Source organism: Schistocerca cancellata, chromosome 1 (assembly GCF_023864275.1).
Source record: "Schistocerca cancellata isolate TAMUIC-IGC-003103 chromosome 1, iqSchCanc2.1, whole genome shotgun sequence".
Taxonomy (NCBI): domain Eukaryota; kingdom Metazoa; phylum Arthropoda; class Insecta; order Orthoptera; family Acrididae; genus Schistocerca; species Schistocerca cancellata.
Genome location: NC_064626.1, coordinates 287,792,367 through 287,817,760, shown reverse-complemented (window position 1 = coordinate 287,817,760; position 25,394 = coordinate 287,792,367). Strand labels below are relative to the sequence as shown.

The following is a 25,394-nucleotide window of genomic DNA, read 5'->3' as shown; positions in this document are numbered from 1 at the left end:
TATGTGGCGCCATATGTCTACGCACGGTCACACAAATCCCTTAAATTTCTGGCCGTTTATTTGTGGACGCGGAGCTGGTACCCGATAGCCTTCGATATGTAGCCCATCAGGTTCAGATGAGGCGAATTAGGCAGCCAGACATCAAGGCTGTGACTTCACTGTCGTGGTCCTCAGATCACTATTGCAGGACTTGCGACACCATCTCTAGCTCGACAAAAATGTCATTTCAAAAAGGCCGAAAAAAGTTCACTTAGTCAACCGTTGTCACGTCGCCTTTGATTACTAATATGGGGAAAGGTATGGATAGAGCGGGCATGGACCTGGAAGTGGCAGGATTTGGTTAGCCAAATTTTTTTGTTACATCTGTAACACATTTATTTCCCAGACACGCTTTGTCTCTTTTTTAAGCAATGGAATTTGGCACAATGTTAAATCTTGCATTAAAGTAAATCTTCATTATCAGTAATAAGGTTACCTAAGGTGTAATTGTTGCAATTGTAAATCTAATGAATAAAAAAATAGAAGTGCGGGTAAGCTACTATAAACAGCATAGTGAACGCATTATTGTGGCCAAGATAGACACGAAGCCCACGCCAACTACAGTAGTACAAGCTTATTTGCCAACTAGCTCTGCAGATGATGAACAAATTGATGAAATGTGTCATTAGATAACAGAAATTATTCAGGTAGTGAAGGGAGATGAAAATTTAATAGTCATGGGTAACTGGAATTCGAGACTAGGAAAAGGGAGAGAAGGAAACATAGTAAGTGAATATGGATCGGGGGAAGAAATGAAAGAGGAAGCCGGCTGGTAGAATTTTAAACCGAGCATAACTTAATCATAGCTACCACTTGGTTCAAGAATCATAAGAGAAGGTTGAATAAATGGAAGAATCCTCGAGTTACTAGCAGGTATCAGACAGATTGTATAATGGTAAGACAGAGATTTAGGAACCAGGTTTTAAATTGTAAGACATTTCCAGGGGCAGATGTGGACTCTGACCACAATCTATTAGTTATGGACTGTTTCGACTTAGGTCTTTCAGTGCTCTGTCAAATTCTTCACGCAGTATCATATCTCCTATTTCATCTTCATCTACATTCTCTTCCATTTCTATAACATTGTCCTCAAGAACATCGCCCTTGTATAGACCCTCTATATACTCCTTGATATTCATGCAAGTGGTTCTCTTTTCTCCAAAGGTCTCTTTAATTTTCCTGTAGGCAGTATCTACTCCTAGTGATATGCGCCTCTACATCCTTACATTTGTCCTCTAACCATCCCTGCTTAGCCATTTTGCACTTCCTGTCGATCTCATTTTTGAGACGTTTGTATTCCTTTTTGCCTGCTTCGTTTACTGCATTTTTATATTTTCTCCTTTCATCAATTCAATTCGATATTTCTTCTGTTACCCAAGGATTTCTATTAGCTCTCGTCTTTTTACCTACTTGATCCTCTGCTACCTTCAATATTTCATCTCTCAAAACTACCCATTCCTCTTCTACTGTATTTCATTCCCCCATTCTTGTCAATCGTTCCCTAATGCTTTCCCTGAAACTCTCTGTCAGTTTATCCAGGTCCCATCTCCTCAAATTCCCACCTTTTTGCAGTTTCTTCAATTCTAATCTGCGGCTCATAACCAATAGATTGTGGTCAGAGTCCACATCTGCCCCTGGAAATATCTTACAGTTTAAAACCTGGTTCCTGAATCTCTGTCTTACTATTATATAATCTATCTGAGACCTTCCAGTATCTCCAGGCTTCTTCCATGTGTACAACCTTCTTTTATGATTCTTGAACCAAGTGTTAGCTATGGTTAAGTTATGCTCTGTGAAAACTTCTACCAGGCAGCTTCCTCTTTCATTCCTTAATCCCATTCTATATTCACCCACTACGTTTCCTTCACTTCCTTTTCCTACTATCGAGTTCCAATCACCCATGACAATTAAATTTTCGTCTCCCTTCACTATCTGAATAATTTCTTTTTACTATTCAGATATATATTCTTTTATACTATTCAGATATAAGCCATTATTTATGCACTTCCTTCACAGACAAATCCTATCATTCCAATCACTCATAAGCTGACCCTATACGTTTTTACTGTCACGCCTCTGAGTTAATATACTGTAATTGTAACTCATTAATTTTGTGTTACAAGAAATCACTCTGTCACGTTTTGCGAAATGCCTATCACTTGATTAGGTGCTAATTCCCTAGCTTTGTCTTCCGCTGTTGTGTTTAGCACACGAAGTTTCCCTTTCGTGACACTAGATACAGTAGCTCCGTATACCTCTGATGTATTTATGAGTAAGTGGGCATGGTATTCAAAGTTCGAAATCAAATTAACGTCGTCCAATGTCAACTGATGTAAATGAAGCTCATAATGTATATAACAATATTCTGGAATGGAACCTGTTGTAGGAGGTAGCTCAGTACTGTAACAAAAAAAAAGGAACAAAAATAAACCAGAGATGGAATTGCACTGGAATTACTGTCCAGTGGCACTTGTACTGTTTCCGTATCTTTACACTGAGATGACAAAAGTCGTGGGATACAGATATACACATATACAGATGGCGATAGTATCGCGTACACAATGTATAAAAGGGCAGCGGGTTGGCGGAGCCTTTACTTGTACTCAGTTGATTCACATGAAAAGGTGTCCAACGACACTATGGCCGGACGACAGGATTCAACAGACTCTGAACGCGGAATGATAGTTGGAGCTAGACTCATGGGACATTCCATTTCTAAATCGTTGGGGAATTCAATATTCCGAGATCCACAGCGTCAAGATAGTGTCGAGAATACCACATTTCACCACGAACAACGCACGGCGGGTTGCATAGATTTGTCAGTGTTAACAGACAAACAACACTGCGTGAAATAACCGCATAAATGAATGTGGGATGTACGATGGCCGTCCGGTGTGGCCGTGCGGTTCTAGGTGCTCGGTCTGGAACCGCGTGACCGCTACAGTCGCAGGTTCGAATCCTGCCTCGGGCATGGATGTGTATGATGTCCTTAGGTTAGTTAGGTTTAAGTAGTTCTAAGTTCTAGAGGACTGATAACCTCATATGTTCAGCCCCATAGTGCTCAGAGCCATTTGAACCATTTTTTTTATGTACGACGAACGTATCCGTTAGGACGGTGCGGCGATATGCTTTAATGGGCTCTGGCATCAGACGACAGACGCAGGGGCGTTTTCTAACAGCACAGTATCACCTGTAGCACTTCTTCTGGACTTGTGACCATACCAGTTGGACCGTAGACGACTGGAGAACCGTGGCCTGGGCCGATCAGTTCCCAGTTAGTAAGAGCTGTAGTAGGATCCGAGTGTGGCGCAGCCCCACGAACCCATGGATTCATGTTATCAACAAGGCACTGTGCAAGTGGGTGGTGGCCCCGTAATGGTGTGGACTGGGTCCTGTAGTCCAACTGAACCGATTTTTGACTGGAAATGAATATGTTCGGCTACTTGGTAACCACATGCAGCCATTCGTGAACTTCATGTTCAAAACAACGGTGTAATTTTTATGGATTACAATTTCACCGAGCCACAGTTGTTCGTGATTTGTTTGAAGAACATTCTGGACCATTCGAGCGAATGATTTGGCCATCCAGATTGCCCGACATGAATTCCAAGCCTGACCACGGGCAATTAGCAGTGTGGACGCTTTGTCTGATACCGTTATGTGCCTGTCTGATAACACCATATCATGTACTCTAGTAATATTATTTTCATTCGTGGATGTGGAGAGATGCCCATTTATACCTTCATACTCCACAATCGGCCTTCCTTCTCTGAACAACACCAGTGTCTAGTCATTTGACGAAATACAACATGTTCATCATACAGAGTCTGTAGGCGTTCTCGGATGATGGACGCACTAGTCCAATGTGCCCATTCACCAGTTAACAGCACACATTTCTGCTGGCGACCTCGTTGTCAGTGCACGTCCATCGAGATGTGGAGTCGAATAACCTCAGGTACATCGGTTGGCTAGTTCTTTCTCTTCTTCGGCGCTCTGTACATGCGTCATTCTTCCTCCGCCCATGCCCCTTCTGTCGCTGAACCAGCAAGGGGTGTGGTTTCATACGGCGTTTGTTTGTGTTATCTGGTGTACCATCTACTCTTCCAAAAACAATGACGAATCTTACTTTCGGAATGTCCCGCGTACGTGCTCTGGGGAAATGTGTTATAGCATGCAGCGATCCGGTCCACCATTGACGGCAGAACGCTGTGTTGCAGAAACCTGTACCAACAGTACTGCAGCACCTGCCTGCAGAATGATGTGGGTGAGTGGCCTGCATACCTCTTGGCTGGTGGCGACCGCCAGCCTGGGGCTGATGCAGCAACTGTATCAAAGATGGCCCGCATGGCGCCTAAAAGTTATTTCATGGAAAAGAATCAGTGGCTATTTGTTACAATCTCTTTGGTTCAATAAAGTTCACAGTTGATAATTTAAGCTGCAATGCTGGCGGAGGAAGAAGAAAAACAATACATGCGATATTTAATCCAGTGAATAGGTAACTGTAACAAAAGACAAGCATTCACGATTCTAGACCCGTTGTAGTAACACCAAACGGTCTGATGGCCACGATAACATAGAAGCGGATGGATTGGAATGCAGATTGTCAGTTACAAATGGGCAGCAATGTTTCCTTATAAATATACACTTAGCAAACACTTCTTCAGTAGCTTCAACACCATGCATGTAGGAGGGGCTTGTGTGACACATTATTAAACAATGTTTTAAGAACAGTAGATGTGACAATGGCCAGTCTTACGACTGGAAGTGATAGTTCATGTTGGAAAGAATAGCTTTTCTTCCGATATACACTGAGATGACAAAAGTCATGGGATAACTCCTAATATCATGTCGGACCTGCCTGTGCCTGGAGTAGTGCAGCAGCTCAACGTGGCATGGTCTCAACAAGCCGTTGGAAGTCCCCTGGAAGAATACTGAGCCATGCTGTCTCTACAGCCGCCAATAATTGCGAAAATGTTACCGCACAATATTGTGCACGAAGTGACCACTCTGTCATGAGCTCAGGCTCATCACGTGTCCATGATGTGTTGGGTTACGAAAAAGTGTCTTCAAGATGAGTGCCGAGAAGCCTAACCCACGATCACAAGAGTGCAAGGTCGTGAATCACCCTCGAGCAATCGATCTGGTACACACGAAAGTGAAATGAGTTCATATTAGGAATCATCATAAGCCATGAGACTTGACTCCATCACTTTTTCTCCAAAACCCAAGACAGCCTCAGTGACGTGGAAATATCCCAGTTCACCAGCGTGGAATAAGTTTGAAGTGTTACCTTCAGCAGGAAAGGTTATTGCCACAGTGTTCTAGAATGCGAAAAGTATGATTGTCCTTGATTTCCTCCAACAAGGGATCATCAATGCAGCACACTACTGTGACACCCTCATCAAACTCAGGTCCGCCATTCGACGAAATAGATTAGGGCTCTTGAGTGAATGTGTTGTGCTCTTGAACGACAACGCAAAACAGCAAGATTCACATAGGATCACATTCGTTGCTTTGGATGGACGGGATTGGATCACTGAGCCTACAGGCCTAATCTTGCCCCAACGGACTTTCACCTGTTCTCTGCCTTGAAAGTTATACTCTCACGATTTCACTTCCAAACCAAGGCAGAGGTGGAGCGAGCTGTGTGACAATCCCTTGTACCACAGGGCATTGAGTTATACCACAGTTGTTTCTTCAATCTCACAGTACACCACGACAAATGCCTCTGTGTCGGTGGTGAATAAGTCGTAAAATAGTACACGATGCCATGGTATGTTTGTTTTTGGAATCATAGTTTCCTCATGATAAGCAATGGTGAAACTTACTTTCGGAACGTCGCTCATATATGGGCTCAGAGCTGAGTTGGCAATAGTGGATACCATCAGTGCCTTGTATTCGACTGGCACCATCCCCGAGTAATCTTTGAGCGAATGTATGGCCTAGCAGCTATAGCTTCATCAATTATCATCACCAGTTAGGGGAATTCACTGGTCTAAGAGCCTTTGGCTTGCTCTGATGGTACCGGGCTTCGAACTCCGTCCACCAGGTTGAGGCCTTTCGTTGGGTTCCTTTTCCTGACGCTGCAGCCAGTCTATGATGGTCCTGGGCTCAACTCTGGCCGTTTGCAAACCTCTGTCAGCCGCCTTGGACCGCGTGTTGCTAATGTCACTCCAGCCATAAGCTCACTGCACTGTTGAGTTGACTACATCAACAAGAGCAAAAAAAAAAAAAAGGTTCAAATGGCTCTAAGCACTATGGGATTTAACATCTATGGTCATCAGTCCCCTAGAACTTAGAACTACTTAAACCTAACTAACCTAAGGACATCACACAACACCCAGTCATGACGAGGCAGAGAAAATCCCTGACCCCGCCAGGAATCGAACCCGAACAAGAGCCCCATAGTCTGTAGCCGCTGTTCTGCTGCCACACCATACTAAATTGCTCTCCGATAGCCATAACTGGCTCCTGCAGCCATCGATCTGCTATATGGAAGCATCGATTAACAAAGAATTTTGTTTTGGAGTAAGCATTGTCGACTTCATGCTCTCAGCAGTACTGGAAAGTCGCATCCCACAGCTCCCTGCACGCACCACTTTGGAGACGAGTGTGACCAGCTTGCAGCACTCAAGTAAGCATAGTGGTCATAGCACGACAGCGACACAACTATACTTTGGAGTCAGAAGAGCCAGTACCTACGACCGATATCGTGGAGCAACGACCTGTGGCGTCACCCTAACGTGGCAAGAGAAAATGAACCACTTTCCATGGGATATGTATGGTTGGGCACGTAATGTCTATCTGAATAGTAAGACTGGACATCATCCAGGGAATGTATAGAGTGATGAATATCTCATATGTAAGAATTAGAAGTGTTCTGCGGCAGGAAATACAATTCTTGTTTTGGTTCCTCTCCTATTTTATTTTTTCCCCTTTTATTGTGGACGCAGACTTCGCAAAGGTGTCTATCCAGGAGGCGATTCAGAACTCATTTCAAATTCGAGCCAACAATTTATAGTTACAAAAAGATTTAGAAAGCTTATAGGAGGACAATTTACAGTTACATAGGGAAGTAGAGAAGTTCCGGAAAGGCGAAACAGTTCTATCCTAGTTTGGCCTCGATGCTAACGCCGCCACTTCTTTTCCGGGGAAGGCAGGAGACGACGTGTCAGTGTTCGTAGGCAACTTTTTAAAAGTCCTTAAACTGGAATAATGGTTGGAAGAACAGTTTTTGCATGTGGCCACAGTATGTTTAGTAGGAGACGCTAAAATGTTCATAATGTATCACGAGGAACTGAAGAATGTACTGACATCTGAAATTCTGAGAGTGGGCTTGGTGCCGAGATATGCAAGGAAGCAAGGCTGTTGGTGTTGTAGGAAACGGTTGAGCAAGGAGTCGCAGAAACAGGAGTCCTTCGGAAACTTTGTGTCCAGCATTAGAAAACTAAATGTCAATACATATGATTTGACAGGCAGTGATAACACCAAGGTGGTCCTCATGCAACAGGCAGAAAAAAGACCGTTGGACACATATTTGCCAGTCTTACCGATCGAAATGTTAAGGAAAGTACAGACAAAGTTCTCTAACAATTTAGCTGAAACCATAGCGGCTGCGTTACAAGAGATTGACACAGTGACCAGAACAAACGATAGAAAGAGAATATTCATTGTGGGTGTTAAATGTCACGAGGGTGGACGAACGGGCCACATATGGCGGGAATGCCATGAATCGCAGTGCAAGAAATTCACGCGACAGGCGAGTAAGCCGCCTGTAACGAGATATAGATAAAACCTCACAGAAGGCGTGATAAATGGACACAGGGTAAGAATAATAACTCACAGTTACACGACAATGGGACTCTGGAGCCACTGGGCGGCGCTCCCAGTGAATATAAGCGCAAGCAAGTGGCGGAATTTTGCTTACATAGTATGGTGGTTGGAAGGAAGCATACGGGAGAATAGGAGAAAAATAAGAATTTAGATATAGCATGATATTTTGCACATGGGAGCATAGTAAGCTTATAGGAAGTAGCTAGTCAACAGGAAGTACCTTTTGGAATAGACAATTCTCTGACAGAGGGCATGAAATTGTCAAAGAGACTGACAGTTACCAGTTGGGAGATTTTGCAGGAAGACAATTTGTATATAGCCTAGCTTAAGCAAGCTACCAGTTTAATTGCATTACTTGCTGTCAGTTTTGGGTGTATTTATTAACAGATAGTTTCTAGACTGTATTATTGACGAAAGGACCTATCACAGTGGAGCATCAGTGATGATCGTCCAAAGAAAAGTGCAACTGCATGAAAGTGTACCAGTTTGATGTGATTATTGGTACCTTAACAAGTGCGCAGTTAAACATGCTTATCCAATCAAGAATATAATGGAAACTTTGGATAATGTGGAGCAATGCTGATATTTTTCTACCACAGATCTGCAAAATGTTTATCAACATTTTAAATAGGCCAAAGGCAGCATATTTGTTCCCTTCTGTCTCGGTGAATGCCGTTTGGATTGAACAGCGCACCAGATACATTTCACTGCTTTTTGGATGGAGCTGCTGGCATTCAAACCTAGACATGTGTTTAGTTGGCATAACTGTCTGTATGAAGAACACGGAGGAGCATATATTGGGTCTAAGGGAAGTATAAGTGATTGAGCGAAGCAAACCTAACACTGAATTTAGAAAAGTGTTACTTCGCACTAGAGCAGTATCTATGGCAAATAACTCGTGAGGGAGTCCAGACAAATCCCAGGATACCAAAAGCTGTACAGATTTTTCTAGCACTACATACAGGTCAGGAGTTGCCGTTATTCTTGGTTGTGGAGAATTACTATTGGAAGTAGTACAACAACTAACTCATCTATGTTGAAAGGAATGAAGTTCCACTCATCGGTGAAGTGTGAAGACGTATTCAATCGTATAAAGGAACTGTTAACAACTGGACCAATAATGGTTATCCAAATTATGAAAAGGAATTTGTGTAATCATGAGCTGTGAATAATCATGCGTTTGGCTGTGTATTGAGTAAGGAAATATAAGGGACAGTCCAATTAAATCTAAACACCAGCCACAATCGGACAATGAAATGGGTCTATTCAAAAGTAATCATCACATGTGTTAAGACGTATATCCCACTGAGAGTCGAGACGATCATTTTCTGTTTCGGAGAAAGCGGTTGGCCGGTGATGCATCCACAACTGCAGCCAGTCTTGCACTTCCTCGATTGATTAAAACCGACGTCCACATACGTCGTTCTTCAGGTCGCCAAAGATGTGAAAATCACACAGAAACGTAGCTTTCGTCCAATTGGCATTGGGGAAGTGGGGAAGGACGATTCTGTCAGACACCATTCCGTCAGCTCGAGGGCAAACAGCAAAGCCAACAGTGGAAACATCTCACGTCTCCCCTGCCAAAGAAATCCAAAGCTGTTCACGCAAGTTCCGATAAGATCACGATGACCTTCATCGACTGCAGGGACTCGCTGCTAGTCGAGTTTCTCATTTCTCAGGCGTCGAACCACAATTAGCACGTTGCAGTTCCTGCAAAGTGTCTTCATAGCGCTGCCGCTATGAAGACACTTTGCAGGAACTGCAACGTGCTATCAAGTAAGAACGCCCAGAAATGCTGCCCCTTGTATACTGGTCCGAACACCTAGTTATCTAAGCATTGCGTCAGCTAAACAGAGAGGAAAAGAACTTCTCTACAGGGGATAATGGAACGTTGAGACTGATATATAGCATAACATATGTCCGATCTTATTTATACTGAAGTAAATTTAAAGTGATAACGAATATGCAGTACTAAGATGGTTCTTAGGTTTCAAAAACCCATCAAGCAGGTTAATGTGCTGGGCACTAGAACTCAGTAATTTAGAGTAATTCTTCGACTTGACAAGTCACATAGAAATGCAGAGCAGATAGTGTATGCAGTACAACGAGTAGGTTCCACTACTGCAAAATGGCACAAGGTGCAAGCAGCTGCGAAAACTGCAAGATAATTGCAAAGCAACGATAATTCATGATGTTTGATGGAGTGTTATACAGGCAAATAAAACTAGGGTATCGTATTATGGTGCCAGTTACATTGAAATATTTGGGGAGAGTCTGTTAGGGAATCATTATGTGTTAACGACAATAGATCACCTAGTTGCGCTTCATAGAAATATTAGCTATTCCGAATCAACAAGCTGACGCAGTAGTGCAAGTCATGGTTAATAATTGGTTGCTAAAAGTCAGTGCTCCGGAGATGTTCATTAAATAGCTTGGTACTGACTTCATGTTGGAGCTGACAAAGCAACGTTATAGATTGTTATGGCCGTGTAAATCAAAATCAAGCACTGTAGACCTGCAAGCAAATGGCAGAACAGAACGTGTCCCCAGTACAATAGGCAAGATATCAAAGTCACAATAATGATTGTAATATGCTGTTATCATAAATTGTTGCCGTTTACATCTGAAAATTTCATGAGAATACAGGTCTGCGACCAAATCAAATACTCTCTTTCAAATTCTGAAGGTGGCAGGGGTAAAATACAGGAAGCGAAAAGCTATTTACAATTTGTACAGAAACCAGATGGCAGTTATAAGAGTCGAGGGACATCAAAGGGAAGCAGTGGTTGGGAAGGGAGTGAGACAGGGTTGTAGCCTCTCCCCTATGTTGTTCAATCTGTATATTGAGCAAGCACTAAAGGAAACAAAAGAAAAATTCGGAATAGGTATTAAAATCCATGGAGAAGAAATAAAAACTTTGAGGTTCGCCGATGACATTGTAATTCTCTCAGAGACAGCAAAGGACTTGGAAGAGCAGTTGAATGGAATGGATAGTGTCTTGAAAGGAGGATATAAGATGAACATCAAAAAAAGCAAAACAAGGATAATGGAATGTAGTCGAATTAAGTCGGCTGATGCTGAGGGTATTAGATTAGGAAATGAGACGCTTAAAGTAGTAAAGGAGTTTTGCTATTTGGGGAGCAAAATAACTGATGATGGTCGAAGTAGAGAGGATATACAAAGTAGACTGGCAATGGCAAGGAAAGCGCTTCTGAAGAAGAGAAATTTGTTAACATCGAGTATTGATTTAAGTGTTAGGAAGTCGTTTCTGAGAGTATTTGTATGGAGTGTAGCCATGTATGGAAGTGAAACATGGACGATAAATAGTTTGGACAAGAAGAGAATGGAAGCTTTAGAAATGTGGTGCTATAGAAGAATGCTGAAGATTAGATGGGTAGATCACATAACTAATGAGGAAGTATTGAATAGGATTGGGGAGAAGAGAAGGTTGTGGCACAACTTCGCCAGAAGAAGGGATCGGTTGGTAGGACATGTTCTGAGGCATCAAGGGATCACCAATTTAGTACTGGAGGGCAGCGTGGAGGGTAAAAATCGTAGAGGGAGACCAAGAGATGAATACACTAAACAGATACAGAAGGATGTAGGTTGCAGTAGGTACTGGGAGATGAAGAAGCTTGCACAGGATAGAGTAGCATGGAGAGCTGCATCAAACCAGTCTCAGGACTGAAGACTACAACAACATGGACCAAAGATGCCATCATCACTTAAGACAGTGAAACCCAGAGTGCGGGAAACCGGTGCATCATTGCAGAATTATGTAAAGACCTTACGGATTTTATGGCACCTAGTTTAAATAACTAATACGAAGTCCGTGGAACGATAGCAGCGAATGAACAATGGGATGCCAAGTTGCTCGTGTACTGTGTAAGGAGGGAAGGAAAAACAAAAAAATTATCTATACTATCAAGGTCCCTCCTAGGTGATGGAGGTGACCTCACCAGTAAATACGAAATTACAGTTCTCGATTCGAACACCAGTCGTTCACATTGAGGGTATGCGATCTGTTCAGAGGGCGTCGAAGACTTTACCGCCTCTACCGGCATCAGCCCCAAAAATGGTGCGAGAGAGGAAGAAAGTAAAAAATTGGCACAACAGAGTGAAGAAGGTGCTCGTGGGAAGTTTGTGCGTTGCCACAAGGGTAAAGAGTTAGGCTGACACGGTGAAGAAATAAGGATGATTGAAAGAGTTGGCGCCAATGGCAGACATAAACGCTATGGTATGTACCCATATCAAGTAAAACGGGGAACGTTACAGAAATTTGTGCATATCTGAAAAACGATGATTCTGCTAGTTATGCCATATATGAAAAGTCAAGTGTTGGGGACAGCAATAGAGCCATGCTGACTCCAGAGTAAGTTATGGGATGGAAGACCAGAGTGATACAAACGGTTTACTGTTGCAGGGACGTGCAAAATGGAGCAAGGGAGCAGATGCTCGAGGATTCCGACAGGACTTCCTTAAACCACATCCATGTTTTCAGAAAGTAAGAGCTCAGTGGGTCTATTCAGTGTATGACACAGTGGTAGGTATCACCACCTGTTACAGGCAAGGACGCAGAAGGGGAACAGAAAGATTGAAATTACAGGAAAGTGAGATACTGCTAAATGGCTGAATACGACTACTCAGGAGCAACTTTTCAGCTACCAACCACAATAAAAGGAAACGCAGCACAGAACCTAACGTATCCTCTGTTGTATCTACTCAATGGTCATTTCGAAATATTAGCCAACCTTGACTCTTGACTCTAACACGCTGTATATAGTTACAGCTACAAGAACAGTTGATCCACAATATTCAGCAATTCCTCAGTTTGTACCAGCACCAAATGAGGCTAATGGCAATTTCGTCCTCAGGAACTTTCTTGATTCTGGTCGTCACTTGCGCGGCTTGTTACCATCATCGGTGAAGAGCCAACCATCCACCAGACTTCCAGTCCAGTGCCACTGTCTACCAACCCAGTGGACCGATCACAAGGTTAGCCTGACGTGACGGAACCTTATGGGTTTGCCAGTTGCCAGACAGCATGTGACGATGGAAGTAGGAAATAAGAGCGGACAACGTGTCAAGTGCAGGTAGTGGTGTGAGAGAGAGAAGGTGCAAGGGAAAAAATGTAGACACGGAAGTACCTTGGTTTCTAGGAATTCACAGGTTCAGTAGGAGCGTGGAATTCTCTCAAGGACATGTTATAGAATCTTCCTCCGGCAGAAGTGTCAGGACCACCTTAAAACCCACCCATATTTTCAGGAACTAAGGTTTCATTGGGTGTACTCAACGCCGTACATCAAGAGCCAAACGTTGATGGCAGCAGCAGAGTTGTGCCGACTCTGGAGTTCGTTAGTGGTCCAAACAGTTGTAGGGACGTGCAAAATGGAGCTGCATCTCAAGGGGAACTGATGCAGAAACAAGACATTTGGAGGCCAACCACATATATCATTCTACAAGTTGAGTGTTGCAATATGCTGGTGTAGCATTCTGTAACATAGAGGCCTACCATCATCAGTGGACTAGATTGCTACATGGTGTAGTACAGTGTAACATCACAACTAAGTACATACTGGGAGCATAACTACTGTCATAACACACTGGCCCAGGGCAGTTATATTGGTTCCAAGCTGAGCCAGTAGTAACAGATACCATCAGACCCTTGCAGTCGACTGTAACCATCTTGGCGCTGGTCAGTAGTCGAATGTGTGGCCTAACAGCTTCTGGCTCACTGAGCAGCATCATCACCTAGGCAAAGTGAAACGGCCATACCAAGGTGGGTATATTGGTTCCTGTCAGATCAGCACTGTCTGGCATGGGCATTAGTTGAATGGGTGAGCATCCAGGTACGCTGCACGCTGTTGACATTTTTCGCCTTTACCTTTACGATGGAAGGGACAGGAGATGTGGTGATGTGGAATCCCTGCTCACCAGTCTTTTGGACACATCTCATGGATTCTGTTCCAAATCTCCCAGTAGCGTTCAGGAAGTGAGTGCATGTGACACTGTTCATGGTGATCCATCTGTCAGATGGGACGTCGAGCTCAGGATCCCCTTGGTGCTCTTCAAGAAGAGTAGGCTATGTGCCATCTCCTTTTCTCATCATGTCCAGTACGAACATGATACTAAACTTTCAGTACGAACATGACACTAAACTACACCCTCGCACAGACACACAACATATTACAATCACCTCCACTTAACCGATACATTTATGTACTCAGTTATCATACTTCGCAAAGGAACAGTGCCTGCTGCCACAAAGGATAGGGAAACATTTCAATAAGGTGGCTGAACCTGCCCTTTGGGGTTTCCCAGCCACTCACGCCATAGGACTTTACGTTATGTAGGCGAAGCCTCTGGCCTATAAGCTGTCAGATAGCCCCGACAGTTCTAGTCTTTGAACCGGTCCCACTGAGGAAGGGTATCTCGTTGGATGACACCACCTGGCACTCCTGCAAGTCTAAGAGAGTCCTGGCTTCAACTCAAGCGTCTGTACCGCCTGGCAGCCACTTTGGGGAGGCCATGCAGTGTACGCTAGTCCATCTATAAGCTCGCTGCACTATGGTGCTGACTCCCGACTTGCATCAACAGGAGCGTTTTCACCTCCAGCCGCTGTTTCTTTGCCACAGCATTCTGCTGCCACAGCATACTCCTTCGCTGCCCAGTAAACATAAACGGCTCCTGCAGTCATCGAACTTATACAAAAGTTTAGTTAGAGTGCTGCACATCAAATTGTAGTAAGTTAATGCCCAAGCACATAGGTTACCTGTCTATGTATGTATGACTTCAGCACACGTCAACAGCAAGAATACAACTGCTGCCTAGTAAAGACGCCGCACATGAAGTAAGTGTAGAAATACAGGAGTCACTACGTTAATTAAACCAATAATACAATATACCATTATACTGCCCCCCCCCCCTATGAACCATGGACCTTGCCGTTGGTGGGGAGACTTGCGTGCCTCAGCGATACAGATAGCTGTACCGTAGGTGCAACCACAACGGAGGGGTATCTGTTGAGAGGCCAGACAAACGTGTGGTTCCTGAAGAGGGGCAGCAGCCTTTTCAGTAGTTGCAGGGGCAACAGTCTGGATGACTGACTGATCTGGCCTTGTAACACTAACCAAAACGGCCTTGTTGTTGTGGTACTGCGAACGGCTGAAAGCAAGGGGAAACTACAGCCGTAATTTTTCCCGAGGGCATGCAGCTTTACTGTATGGTTAAATGATGATGGCGTCCTCTTGGGTAAAATATTCTGAAGATAAAATAGTCCCCGATTCGGATCTCCCGGCGGGGATTACTCAGGAGGACGTTGTCAGGAGAAAGAAAACTGGCGTTCTACGGACCGGAGCGTGGAATTTCAGATCCCTTAATTGGGCAGGTAGGTTAGAAAATTTAAAAAGGGAAATGGATAGTTTAAAGTTAGATATAGTGGGAATTAGTGCAGTTCAGTGGCAGGAGGAACAAGACTTCTGGTCAGGTGAATACAGGGAATCAAATAGGGGTAATGCAAGTGTAGGTTTAATAATGAATAGGAAAATAGGAATGTGGGTAAGCTACTACAAACAACATAGTGAACGCATTTTGTGGCCAAGATAGATACGAAGCCCACGCCTACCACAGTAGTACAAGTTTATATCCCAACTAGCTCTGCAGATGACCAAGAGATTGATTAAATATAGGATGAGATAAAAGAAACTATTCAGATAGTGAAGGGAGACGAAAATTTAATAGTCATGGGTGACTGGGAATCGATAGTAGGAAAAGGAAGAGAAGGAAACGTAGTGGGTGAATACGGAATGGGAGTAAGGAATGAAAGAGGAAGCCGCCTGGTAGAATTTTGCACAGAGCATAACTTAATCATAGCTAACACTTGGTTCAAGAATCATAAAAGAAGGATGTATACATGGAAGAAGCCTGGAGATGCTGGAAGGTCTCAGATAGATTATATAGTGGTAAGACAGAGATTCAGGAACCAGGTTTAAATTGTAAGACATTTCCAGGGGCAGATGTGGACTCTGACCACAATCTATTGGTTATGAGCTGTAGATTAAAACTTAAGAAACTGCAAAAAGGTGGGAATTTTAGGAGATGGGACCTGGATAAGCTGAAAGAACCAGAGGTTGTTGAGAGCGTCAGGGAGAGCATTAGGGAACGATTGACAACAATTGGGGAAAGAAATACAGTAGAAGCAGAATGGGTAGCTTTGAGGAATGAAATAGTGATGGTAGCAGAGGATCAAGTAGGTAAAAAGACGAGGGCTAATAGAAATCCTTGGGTAACAGAAAAGATATTGAATTTAATTATTGAAAGGCGAAAATGTAAAAATGCAGTAAATGAAGCCGGCAAAAGTAATACAAACTTCTCTAAAATGAGTTCCACAGGAAGTGCAAAATGGCTCAGCAGGGATTGCTAGAGGACAAATGTAAGGATGTAGAGGCTCATATCACTAGGTGTAAGATAGATACTGCATACAGGAAACTTAAAGAGACCTTTGGAGAAAAGAGAACCCCTTGCATGAATATCAAGAGCTCAGATGGATACCCAGTTCTAAGCAAAGAAGGGAAAACAGGAAGGTGGAAGGAGTACATAGAGGGTCTATACAAGGGCGATGTTCTTGACGACAATATTATAGAAATGGAAGAGAATGTAGATGAAGATGAAATAGGAGATATGATACTGCGTGAAGAATTTGACAGAGCACTGAAAGACCTAAGTCGAAACAAGGACCCGGGAGTAGACAACATTCCATTAGAACTACTGACAGCCTTTGGAGAGCCAGGCCTCACAAAACTCTACCATCTAGTGAGCAAGATGTAGGAGACAGGCGAAATACCCTCAGACTTCGAGAAGAATATAATAATTCCAATCCCAAAGAAAGCAGGTGTTGACAGATGTGAAAATTACCGAACTATCAGTTTAATAAGCCAAGGCTGCAAAATACTAACGCGAATTCGTTATAGACGAATGGAAAAATTGGTAGAAGCCCGAGTCGGGGTACATCAGTTTGGATTTCGTAAAAATGTTGGAACACGTGAGGCAACACTGACCCTACGACGTATCTTAGAAAATAGATTAAGGAAAGGCAAACCTACGTTTCTAGCATTTGTAGACTTAGAGGAAGCTTTTGACAATGTTGAATGGAATACTCTATTTCAAATTCTGAAGGTGGCAGGGGTAGAACACAGGGAGCGAAAGGCTATTTACAATTTGTACAGAAACCAGATGGCAGTCGATGGGGTCGATGGAGTCGAGGGGCTTGAAAGAGAAGCAGTGGTTGGGAAGGGAGTGAGACAGACTTGTGGCTTCTTCCCGATGTTATTCAATCTGTATATTGAGCAAGCACTAAAGGACACAAAAGAAAAATTTGGAGTAAGTATTAAAATCCATGGAGAAGAAATAAAAACTTTGAGGTTCGCCGATGACATTGTAATTCTGTCAGAGACAGCAAAGGACTTGGAAGAGCGGTTGAACGGAATGGACAGTATCTTGAAAGGAGTATATAAGATGAATATCAACAAAAGCAAAACGAGGATAATGGAATGTAGTCGAAATAAGTCAGGTGATGCTGAGGGAATTAGCTTAGGAAATGAAATGAGACACTTAAAGTAGTAAAGGAGTTTTGCTATTTGGGGGGCAAAATAACTGATGATGGTCGAAGTACAGAGGCTATAAAATATAGACTGGCAATGGCAAGGAAAGCGTTTCTGAAGAAGAGACATTTGCTAACATCGAGTATAGATTTAAGTGTCAGGAAGTCGTTTCTGAAAGTATTTGTATGGAGTGTAGCTATGTATGGAACTGAAACGTGGACGATAAACAGTTTAGACAAGAAGAGAATGGAAGCTTTAGAAATGTGGTGCTACAGAAGAATGCTGAAGATTAAATGGGTAGATCACATAACTAATGAGGAGGTATCGAATAGAATTGGAGAGAAGGTAAATTTGTGGCACAACTTGACTAGAAGAAGGGATCGGTTGGTAGGGCAAATTCTGAGGCACCAGGGGATCACCAATTCAGTATTGGAGGGCAGCGTGGAGGGTAAAAATCGTTGTGGGAGACCAAGAGATGAATACACTAAAGAGATTCAGAAGGATGTAGGTTGCAGTAGGAACTGGCAGATGAAGAAGCTTCCACAGAATAGAGTAGCATGGAGAGCTGCATCAAACCAATTTCTGGACTGTAGACCATAACAACAACCAATATACTCCAGTAATCTGATAATGTGCCTCCTTTGATACTTTTACTTCCTATCGATGAATAGGTAGAATATCTTCTTTCGTTAATATTTAGTAGAGAAAAAGAAGTGCATACTCACCATCACATGACGCTCCTAGTTTTTGGGATTGTACTGCCCTCTTACATTTCTTGAATATTACAGCTAGTTAGAACTAAATAGTGGCCACTGTTTTAATATCCTATGTGATTTATATTTATTTTGTCTATCATTACCTGTTGCGGGTAACATGAGGTTTGGGTAATGATTCCTGGTTATACGAATGTCAGCTTGCACGTTAGATTCAAGCACTCCATCTTCAGGCCACAAGTGGCCCATCGGGACCATACGACCTCCGTGTCACTCTCAGCTGAGGATGCGGATAGAAGGGGCGTGTGGTCAGCACGCCGCTCTCCATGTCGTTATGATGGTTTTCTTTGACCGGAGCCGCTACTATTCGGTCAAATAGCTCCTCAATTGGCACCACGAAGCTGAGTGTACCCCGAAAAATGACAACAGCGTATGGCGGCCTTGAGGGTCACCCATCCAAGTGCTGGCCACACCCAACAGCGCTTAACTTTGGTGATCTGACAGGAATCGGTGTATCCACTGCGGCCAGCTAAATAGATGCTTAAACCAGGTATGAGATGAGGTCTATATTCACCCAGTGTAGTGTTCTCTGACTGGGCCAATTTTTGTGTTTCATTATAGGTGTTATTGTCCTCATCAGCCGGTTGTTTATTTGGTTGCATAGTGCATATGTGCATTAACATCTCTTCTGTAACACAAGTCCTGTGATGTATAGCCTTTCTTCAAATGCAGGACTGTTGGCACTTCACTTAGTTCTATTTCTTCACTTCATGTGAGCACTGTACACAATACCCTATGGTAATCATCGTACTGATTAAAGCCGTCTGTAACATATTGTACCTTACACCTACTGCAACCTACTGACTTCACAGCATATCACTATGAAGACTGCCGCTTTTAATAAAACATATGGTTCAAACATAAACGTCATTTCTTTCTTTCCAATTTATGACACTGATTCTACTCCGTTTTTGAAAAAGAATAAGCAATATGAATTACATACTTGTAGTCATATGTTTTCCATTTTTGAAAACATTTCAACCGATTCTTAGGATATACTAGTAGTGAGCCTAGTCTTCCATCTTTTAGTTTACTCATTTTATTGTCATTTTAATCTTCTGGTGGCATAACTAGAACATACATTTTATTAGCGGTTTAAACACTTTTGAATGCTCCTCATTTTTTATGTCTAAATAGTAAACATAGCCCATGGAACCTTCGCATATGTTGGCTTCATATTACGAACCTACTTATCTCTTACCGATCAGTGACAAATATGATTTCATGTATCTACAGATATTAACCACATATTGTTAATACTACTATAAATTTGTTGTTTATGGCTTGATGATGGCGTATTATATCGCCAAAATTGGTAGCTGTAAAATAAACTGGAGATGAACTTGCAAATGAGAGCTTATCAGATATTTATTATGTGCATATCGGCTGCCGTCCTGCCATCCAACATAGCAAGAATGGATACACCTAAATTGGGACACATCTGCTACCAGAGCGTGCACGGAGGAGAATCTAAGTAGGTGCTGCATACATATTGGCATCTAAATTCATTCAGATAACCAAGCAGCTCTGAAATCTCTATCAACCCTGCAACTAGATCAAAGCATCGAGGAATGCCATTAATCCTTTGTGAAGCTACCGGAAAGAAACAGAATGAAATTGACTTGGGCCCCTGGCCACTCAGGAATCAGTGCAATGAAAAAGCTGATAGACTGGCCACGACACCAGCGAAAACTCTATTTGTTGGCTCGCCCTCTCTTTTATCCATCACTAAGATTAGTCGCGTGGTCAGCGCGTCTGACAGACATGCAGAGGACCTGGGTTCGATTCCTGGCCGTATTGGAATTTTCTCCGCTTGTAGAGTGGTTGTTGTGTTGTCCTCATCGTCATTTAATCATCATCGACATGCGAGTCGTTCAGCATGGAGTCAACTGAAAAAAAACTTGCAACTCGGCGGCCGAACTTCCCCAGTGTGGACACCTGACCATCGGTGGCATATGATTATTTCATCACTAAAGTGATGGTAAAACCAAAATTACGTTGCTGGATCAGGAGGCAGCACGTAGAACGCTGGACTAAGGTCGAAAAACTAAACATGGGAAGCGAATCAGGGTGAAGCCATGCTTTAAGAGAAGTTCTGCAGTCGTGGTCTTGAAGAGCAGACAGGTTAAACACACGGCAGGACTAACGAGTGGCCGTGAGAACTTCAGAAAACACACACGATGAGCCTAGGGAGAGAAGCCCGCAAGTGTAGACTGTGTGGTGAGGAGCATGAAATCGCATGACATTTAATCTTCCAATGCGAAGCATTGAAGGTTAAAAGACACAGAATATTTGAATCATTCCTGAAGAAATTTTGTCTAACAAAGACGTGCAAAAGGCCTCATACTGGCTTGCTTTACTGTAATGACGGATGGGGAAACCACATAGTAAATCGTTTTGGTACAGGTAACAGCAGGCTAAAACCACTGTTGCTTGTCTCTGTGTAAATCAATCCCATTTAAACCAGAAACAATCACTAAAAAAACCTGAATCTGGTGTAAACAGTTTTTTAAGTGGCATGAAGGGTAAAACAATATAGTTTCTTGAGGCAGTCTCATAGATCTACTGGACTGTAAAATACATCTACAGATACACAAGTTGGTAAGAAAGAATACATCAATACCGAACTGAACTGAAGGGTTATAAGTGATGAGCCACAGGTAGGAAACATATTTAATAATCCTTTCTTGAATATAGTGGAAATTATAAAGAAAAACAGTTTAAGAGAAAAATCACTGCAGTATGTTGGAAAAAACAACTTTCATAAAATGCATTCATATGAATATATCACCATATTCTCCTTCTCAAATTAAGAAAATTATATATTCTCTCAAGAATAAAAGCCCATTGGGACTTCGTTGTGTTTCCGATTGAGTATTAAAGATTTGTTCTCATAGAATAACCCTCTCTTATCTGAAATTTTTAGCGCGTCACTAACTCAAAGCATTTTTTACACAAAGACTGAAATATACCGTTGCTAAACCTGTCTTTAAGAAAGATGATAGGAGATATGTCAATAACCACCGACCTGTTTCACTACTGACATCATTTTAAAAACTTTTGCGAAAATGATGTGTTCTAGAATACTCAACTGAGCAACAATCATATTCTGACAAAATCACAGTTTGGATTTCAGATGAGTTGCTCTACTAAAAGTGCCATTTACATGTTCAGTCATAAAGTTTTACAAGCATTAATTAAAAATATATCGCTGGTTGGTATTTTCTGTGTCATATCTAAGGCATTTAACTATGTGAAAATATTCTCCTAGATAAGCTGAGGGTTTGTGGAACTGATGGTGTAGCCAACCAATGGATGTCATATCTGACCAAAAGAATGCAGAAAGTTGTACTTCGTAATTCAACCAAGGTATTCCGGGGACATTATTCTGAATGGGGAAAAAAATCACGTATGGCGATCTCTAAGCATCAATCTTAGGTCCAGTATTGTTCCGATTTCTCCTCTAATATATAACAAACAAATTTAGTTCTTTTTGCAGATGACACTAGTGTTTACTGGTTTTCTGCAGATGGTCTCATCCTCAACTTAAAAAAGACACAACATATAGAGTTGTGCATATCTAAGGCTACTAAACGAATAACAAGTGTAGCACATGGTGAGAAAATAATAAATGGGATGGAAACTTAAAAACGCAACAGTTAAAAACTAACAATGATGCACATACTGTAATTACAATACCAGACTAGAAAATGACATTCACTACAGCACACTACCTTTAACAAACAAAAAGGCGAATAACGTTGCAATCAAAAATTTTTGTTCACTTACCCAATGTTTTAAAATGTCTGACAGCAAAGTAAAACTGAAAAAGTTTCACCTCGAAAACACCTTGTGTTTCGTAGAAAAATTTCTGTTATTGTAATATGTAAAAGGTGGTGGGTAGAGATTACTGACACCTGCATGTCTTCTTTTTTATTTAGAAAAAATAAATTAATTAAATACATAAACATCTAGTCAATGATCAGCATGTAGGTGTATTTACAAAATAATTTGTGATGTATACTTAACATAACTCGTTACGATTTATCCAGCAAACGTTTCATGGAATATGAGACTAATTAATTTATCCAGGAGGAGGATATGAAGTAGAATTCAGATAGGAAACAGAAAATATCGATTCAGTGGCGCATCACATCCACTATAGTTGCACGACGTTAACGTGTTTTCATCGATTTTTAATTCGAAAATGGCTCTGAGCACTATGGGACTTAACTGCTGAGGTCATCAGTCGCCTAGAACTTAGAACTACTTAAACCTAACTAACCTAAGGACATCACACACCTCCATGCCCGAGGCAGGATTCGAACCTGCAGTCGCGCGGTTCCAGACTGTAGCGCCTAGAACCGCTCTGCCACTCCGGCCGGCTTTTAATTCGAAAAATTGCAGTCATAATTAGTAGAAAATGCACCATTACATAATACTGTTTCGCATGTTTCTGCTTATTTGCTTTCATCTCTTTGATTTCAGAGAGTGCACATGACTGGTTTCATACCGACAATAATAATGACGGTGGCTGCCAACTTACCAGACTGGCTGAGAGAGATCCTAACCCAGATAATCATGGTGATAATAAAAATAATATGGGGATAAGAAAGTAGTCGACACAACGTCCACAGGAAGAACATTGTGAGGTGGATTGAGAAGAGTGTCCAGGCAGAGGAGCACAGGGTCCAATCAGTACTTGGCGTGGAGATACAGAAAACATCTGTCAGTAACGTTACTCGCTTATCAAGTCATATGTATCACTAAGTACTTCCCATTACATATGTGAAATACTTCTGTTAAATGTACTACAAAATTTTTAATATAATGTTGTCTTTTATTTACTAATACATTTCCTGTTTCGCTCTTTCTGAGACCCATGTACTGCCGACCAAGAAGACTGATTGTGCAGGCGTCTCTTTGAAATCGGAAGTCGAATACAAGTAGAAAACAGAAACTGCTCTCTCATGTGTCTTCGGTCTTTACGCAGCAGACCACTTATGAACACTCATTTAATAATCTTAAATTGTCAATATTTGAATTTATTTTGAAACAAATGTTCTGTACAAATGCACAAGCAAACGTTATTATTTGGGCATATACCTCGGGAGAAAAAAAAATTGCAGTCGAAAGTAATTTTCACTAGCTCTCTATACTGTCCTAATACTCTTGGACGTGTACCACCCGGCCTTTTCATTCGTTCTGGATTTTCCCTAAATTTCTATTTTCATGTATTCTTTTGGAGTTTCATTTGTGCACCCAAAATTCAGCATTCTTCTATACCTCATCATTTCAAATGCTTCGAGTTTCATTTTGTAAGTTTTTTTCCACAGATCACCATTGATCAAAGACTGCAGTACTGTCCTACAGAAGCACTGCTCTCTGAAATCGATAAATTTCTTTTGATGATAAACGCTTGCTTTCCAAACTGCCTCATGGCGACGCTCTTCTAATACATGTAATGTCACGCTTCATCCTTTCATGCATGTCAATGAAAGAGATTCTATCGTAACAAATGGTATTTTAAATAAAAAGTAATTTTTATATTTCATTACCAAATGCAGTATAATTAAGCATTAAACTCCTTTTCACAACACAGAATATTTCAATACTATAATCAATTCAGTGGCTCACGTGAGCTTGATGTGCATTATAAATCCGTCTTATGTTAGCTCGAATGTAGGACAAATTCACACCAATTTTCTCATCTAATTTTCTTAGATTTCCACATTTAACTGTTTTTATATTAGTCGTGATATGAAATGCACTTTCACACCAATATGTTGTGGAAAACCGCAGCAAAGTTATGAGTGCTCTTTTACACAGGTCAGAGAACCTTGGTGAACCGAAATACAGAAGAACCTAAGTATTAAGAACGAGTTCTTAATACTTAGGTTCTTTGTTCGTCAGGTCTGCGAAATCTTCCACTTAAACAAGTTGAAGTTCACAAGCGCTGAAAAGAGCGAAAGATTTTCTTATCCAGTGTTATTGGTTTATACCTGGTGCTGGGAAATATTCATCTCTGTCAGTTACACTAAATAGTCATGAATCAATGGTTGAATTTTACTACTAAATGCACGTTTAGATATCAATGTAAATATTCCAAAACTGCTTTCTTTTGCGTTTCCTCAGCCATACCTCAATAAGATTGACATTTTGTCTGAGGCGACAAGGAGGTTTGCGCCCTTACCTTGCAGATTAGCATTTATCTGGTTCAGTATTTCAAACAAATCAGAAGGGAAAGATAGCTGCGTGATCCAGAGCTCGTCTTTTAATGCAATCAGAAACTCGGTTTTGTTTTCTTGCACAAATCAGCAATGCATCTTTCAGTTCAGACACAACTAAGTATTCTTCCTCTGGGTAGCTAGCCAATGGACTTCTGTATGAAGGAAGAGATTAAAGTTATCAACTGAACTACCGGAGCATAACGCACGACCCTGGAAGATTTCATATGAGCGGACGCTCCCCTACAGAGCGAAAATTCAGTTTGGGTACTCTGCTGATTCTTCTGTCTTAGAGTTTCTTTGAAACGCTCAAAACTGTAACTTGTAAATGTTTGTGTTTTGTTGAGCTACAGCGCAGCGATTAATTCAATACCATACTTGCACTGGAAAGTTTTCCTGTATTTACTACTCACTCCGACATAGGACGTCCTTCCTCTCTACACCACGTGAACCCGATTTTTAAGTATTTTTCATTTTTGTGTTCTTGCTACTTGAGACACATTATTTCATTTTTGTTATGTATATACTGAAGTTCCAGACACATTGCTTGACTGTTGCTCTGCATCTGATGTTTCACAAACGTCCACAGATCTCATTCTAACAATAAATTTATCTATTTACGATTACTTCTGTAAATTAGATCTCTTTGTAAGAAGTGAAACAACGACACGTCGAAGGACTTGTTGAGACATGGACTGATAGAGACCGCCAATGTACTGGAGCAGACATGAGACGTCTAGTTTCATAATAGGAAGTTACGTAAACGAACTAGTGGAATTCAATACGCCCATCTTTCGTTTTGTATGTGTTGTATGGTATGGTTATACTTCACGAAGTGAAGAATGTTCTGCATTATTTTATCACATGTTTCTTCATTTTTTATACGTTCTGAATTTACTAGTCTCGTGACAATCTTAATACAA

At 41.7% G+C, this 25,394-nt stretch overlaps 1 protein-coding gene across 1 annotated transcript in view; it reads left to right on the top strand.

The window, feature by feature from the left end:
- The window catches only part of LOC126171554 (estradiol 17-beta-dehydrogenase 2-like), a 174,910-nt gene extending 151,835 nt beyond the window's left edge, over positions 1–23,075 (top strand). Inside the window, exon 8 of the mRNA XM_049920809.1 lies at positions 22,733–23,075. Coding sequence (XP_049776766.1) covers positions 22,733–22,855 — 123 coding nt within the window. The 3' untranslated portion in view covers positions 22,856–23,075. The remainder of the gene's footprint in view (positions 1–22,732) is intronic.
- The last annotated feature ends 2,319 nt before the right edge of the window (positions 23,076–25,394 follow it).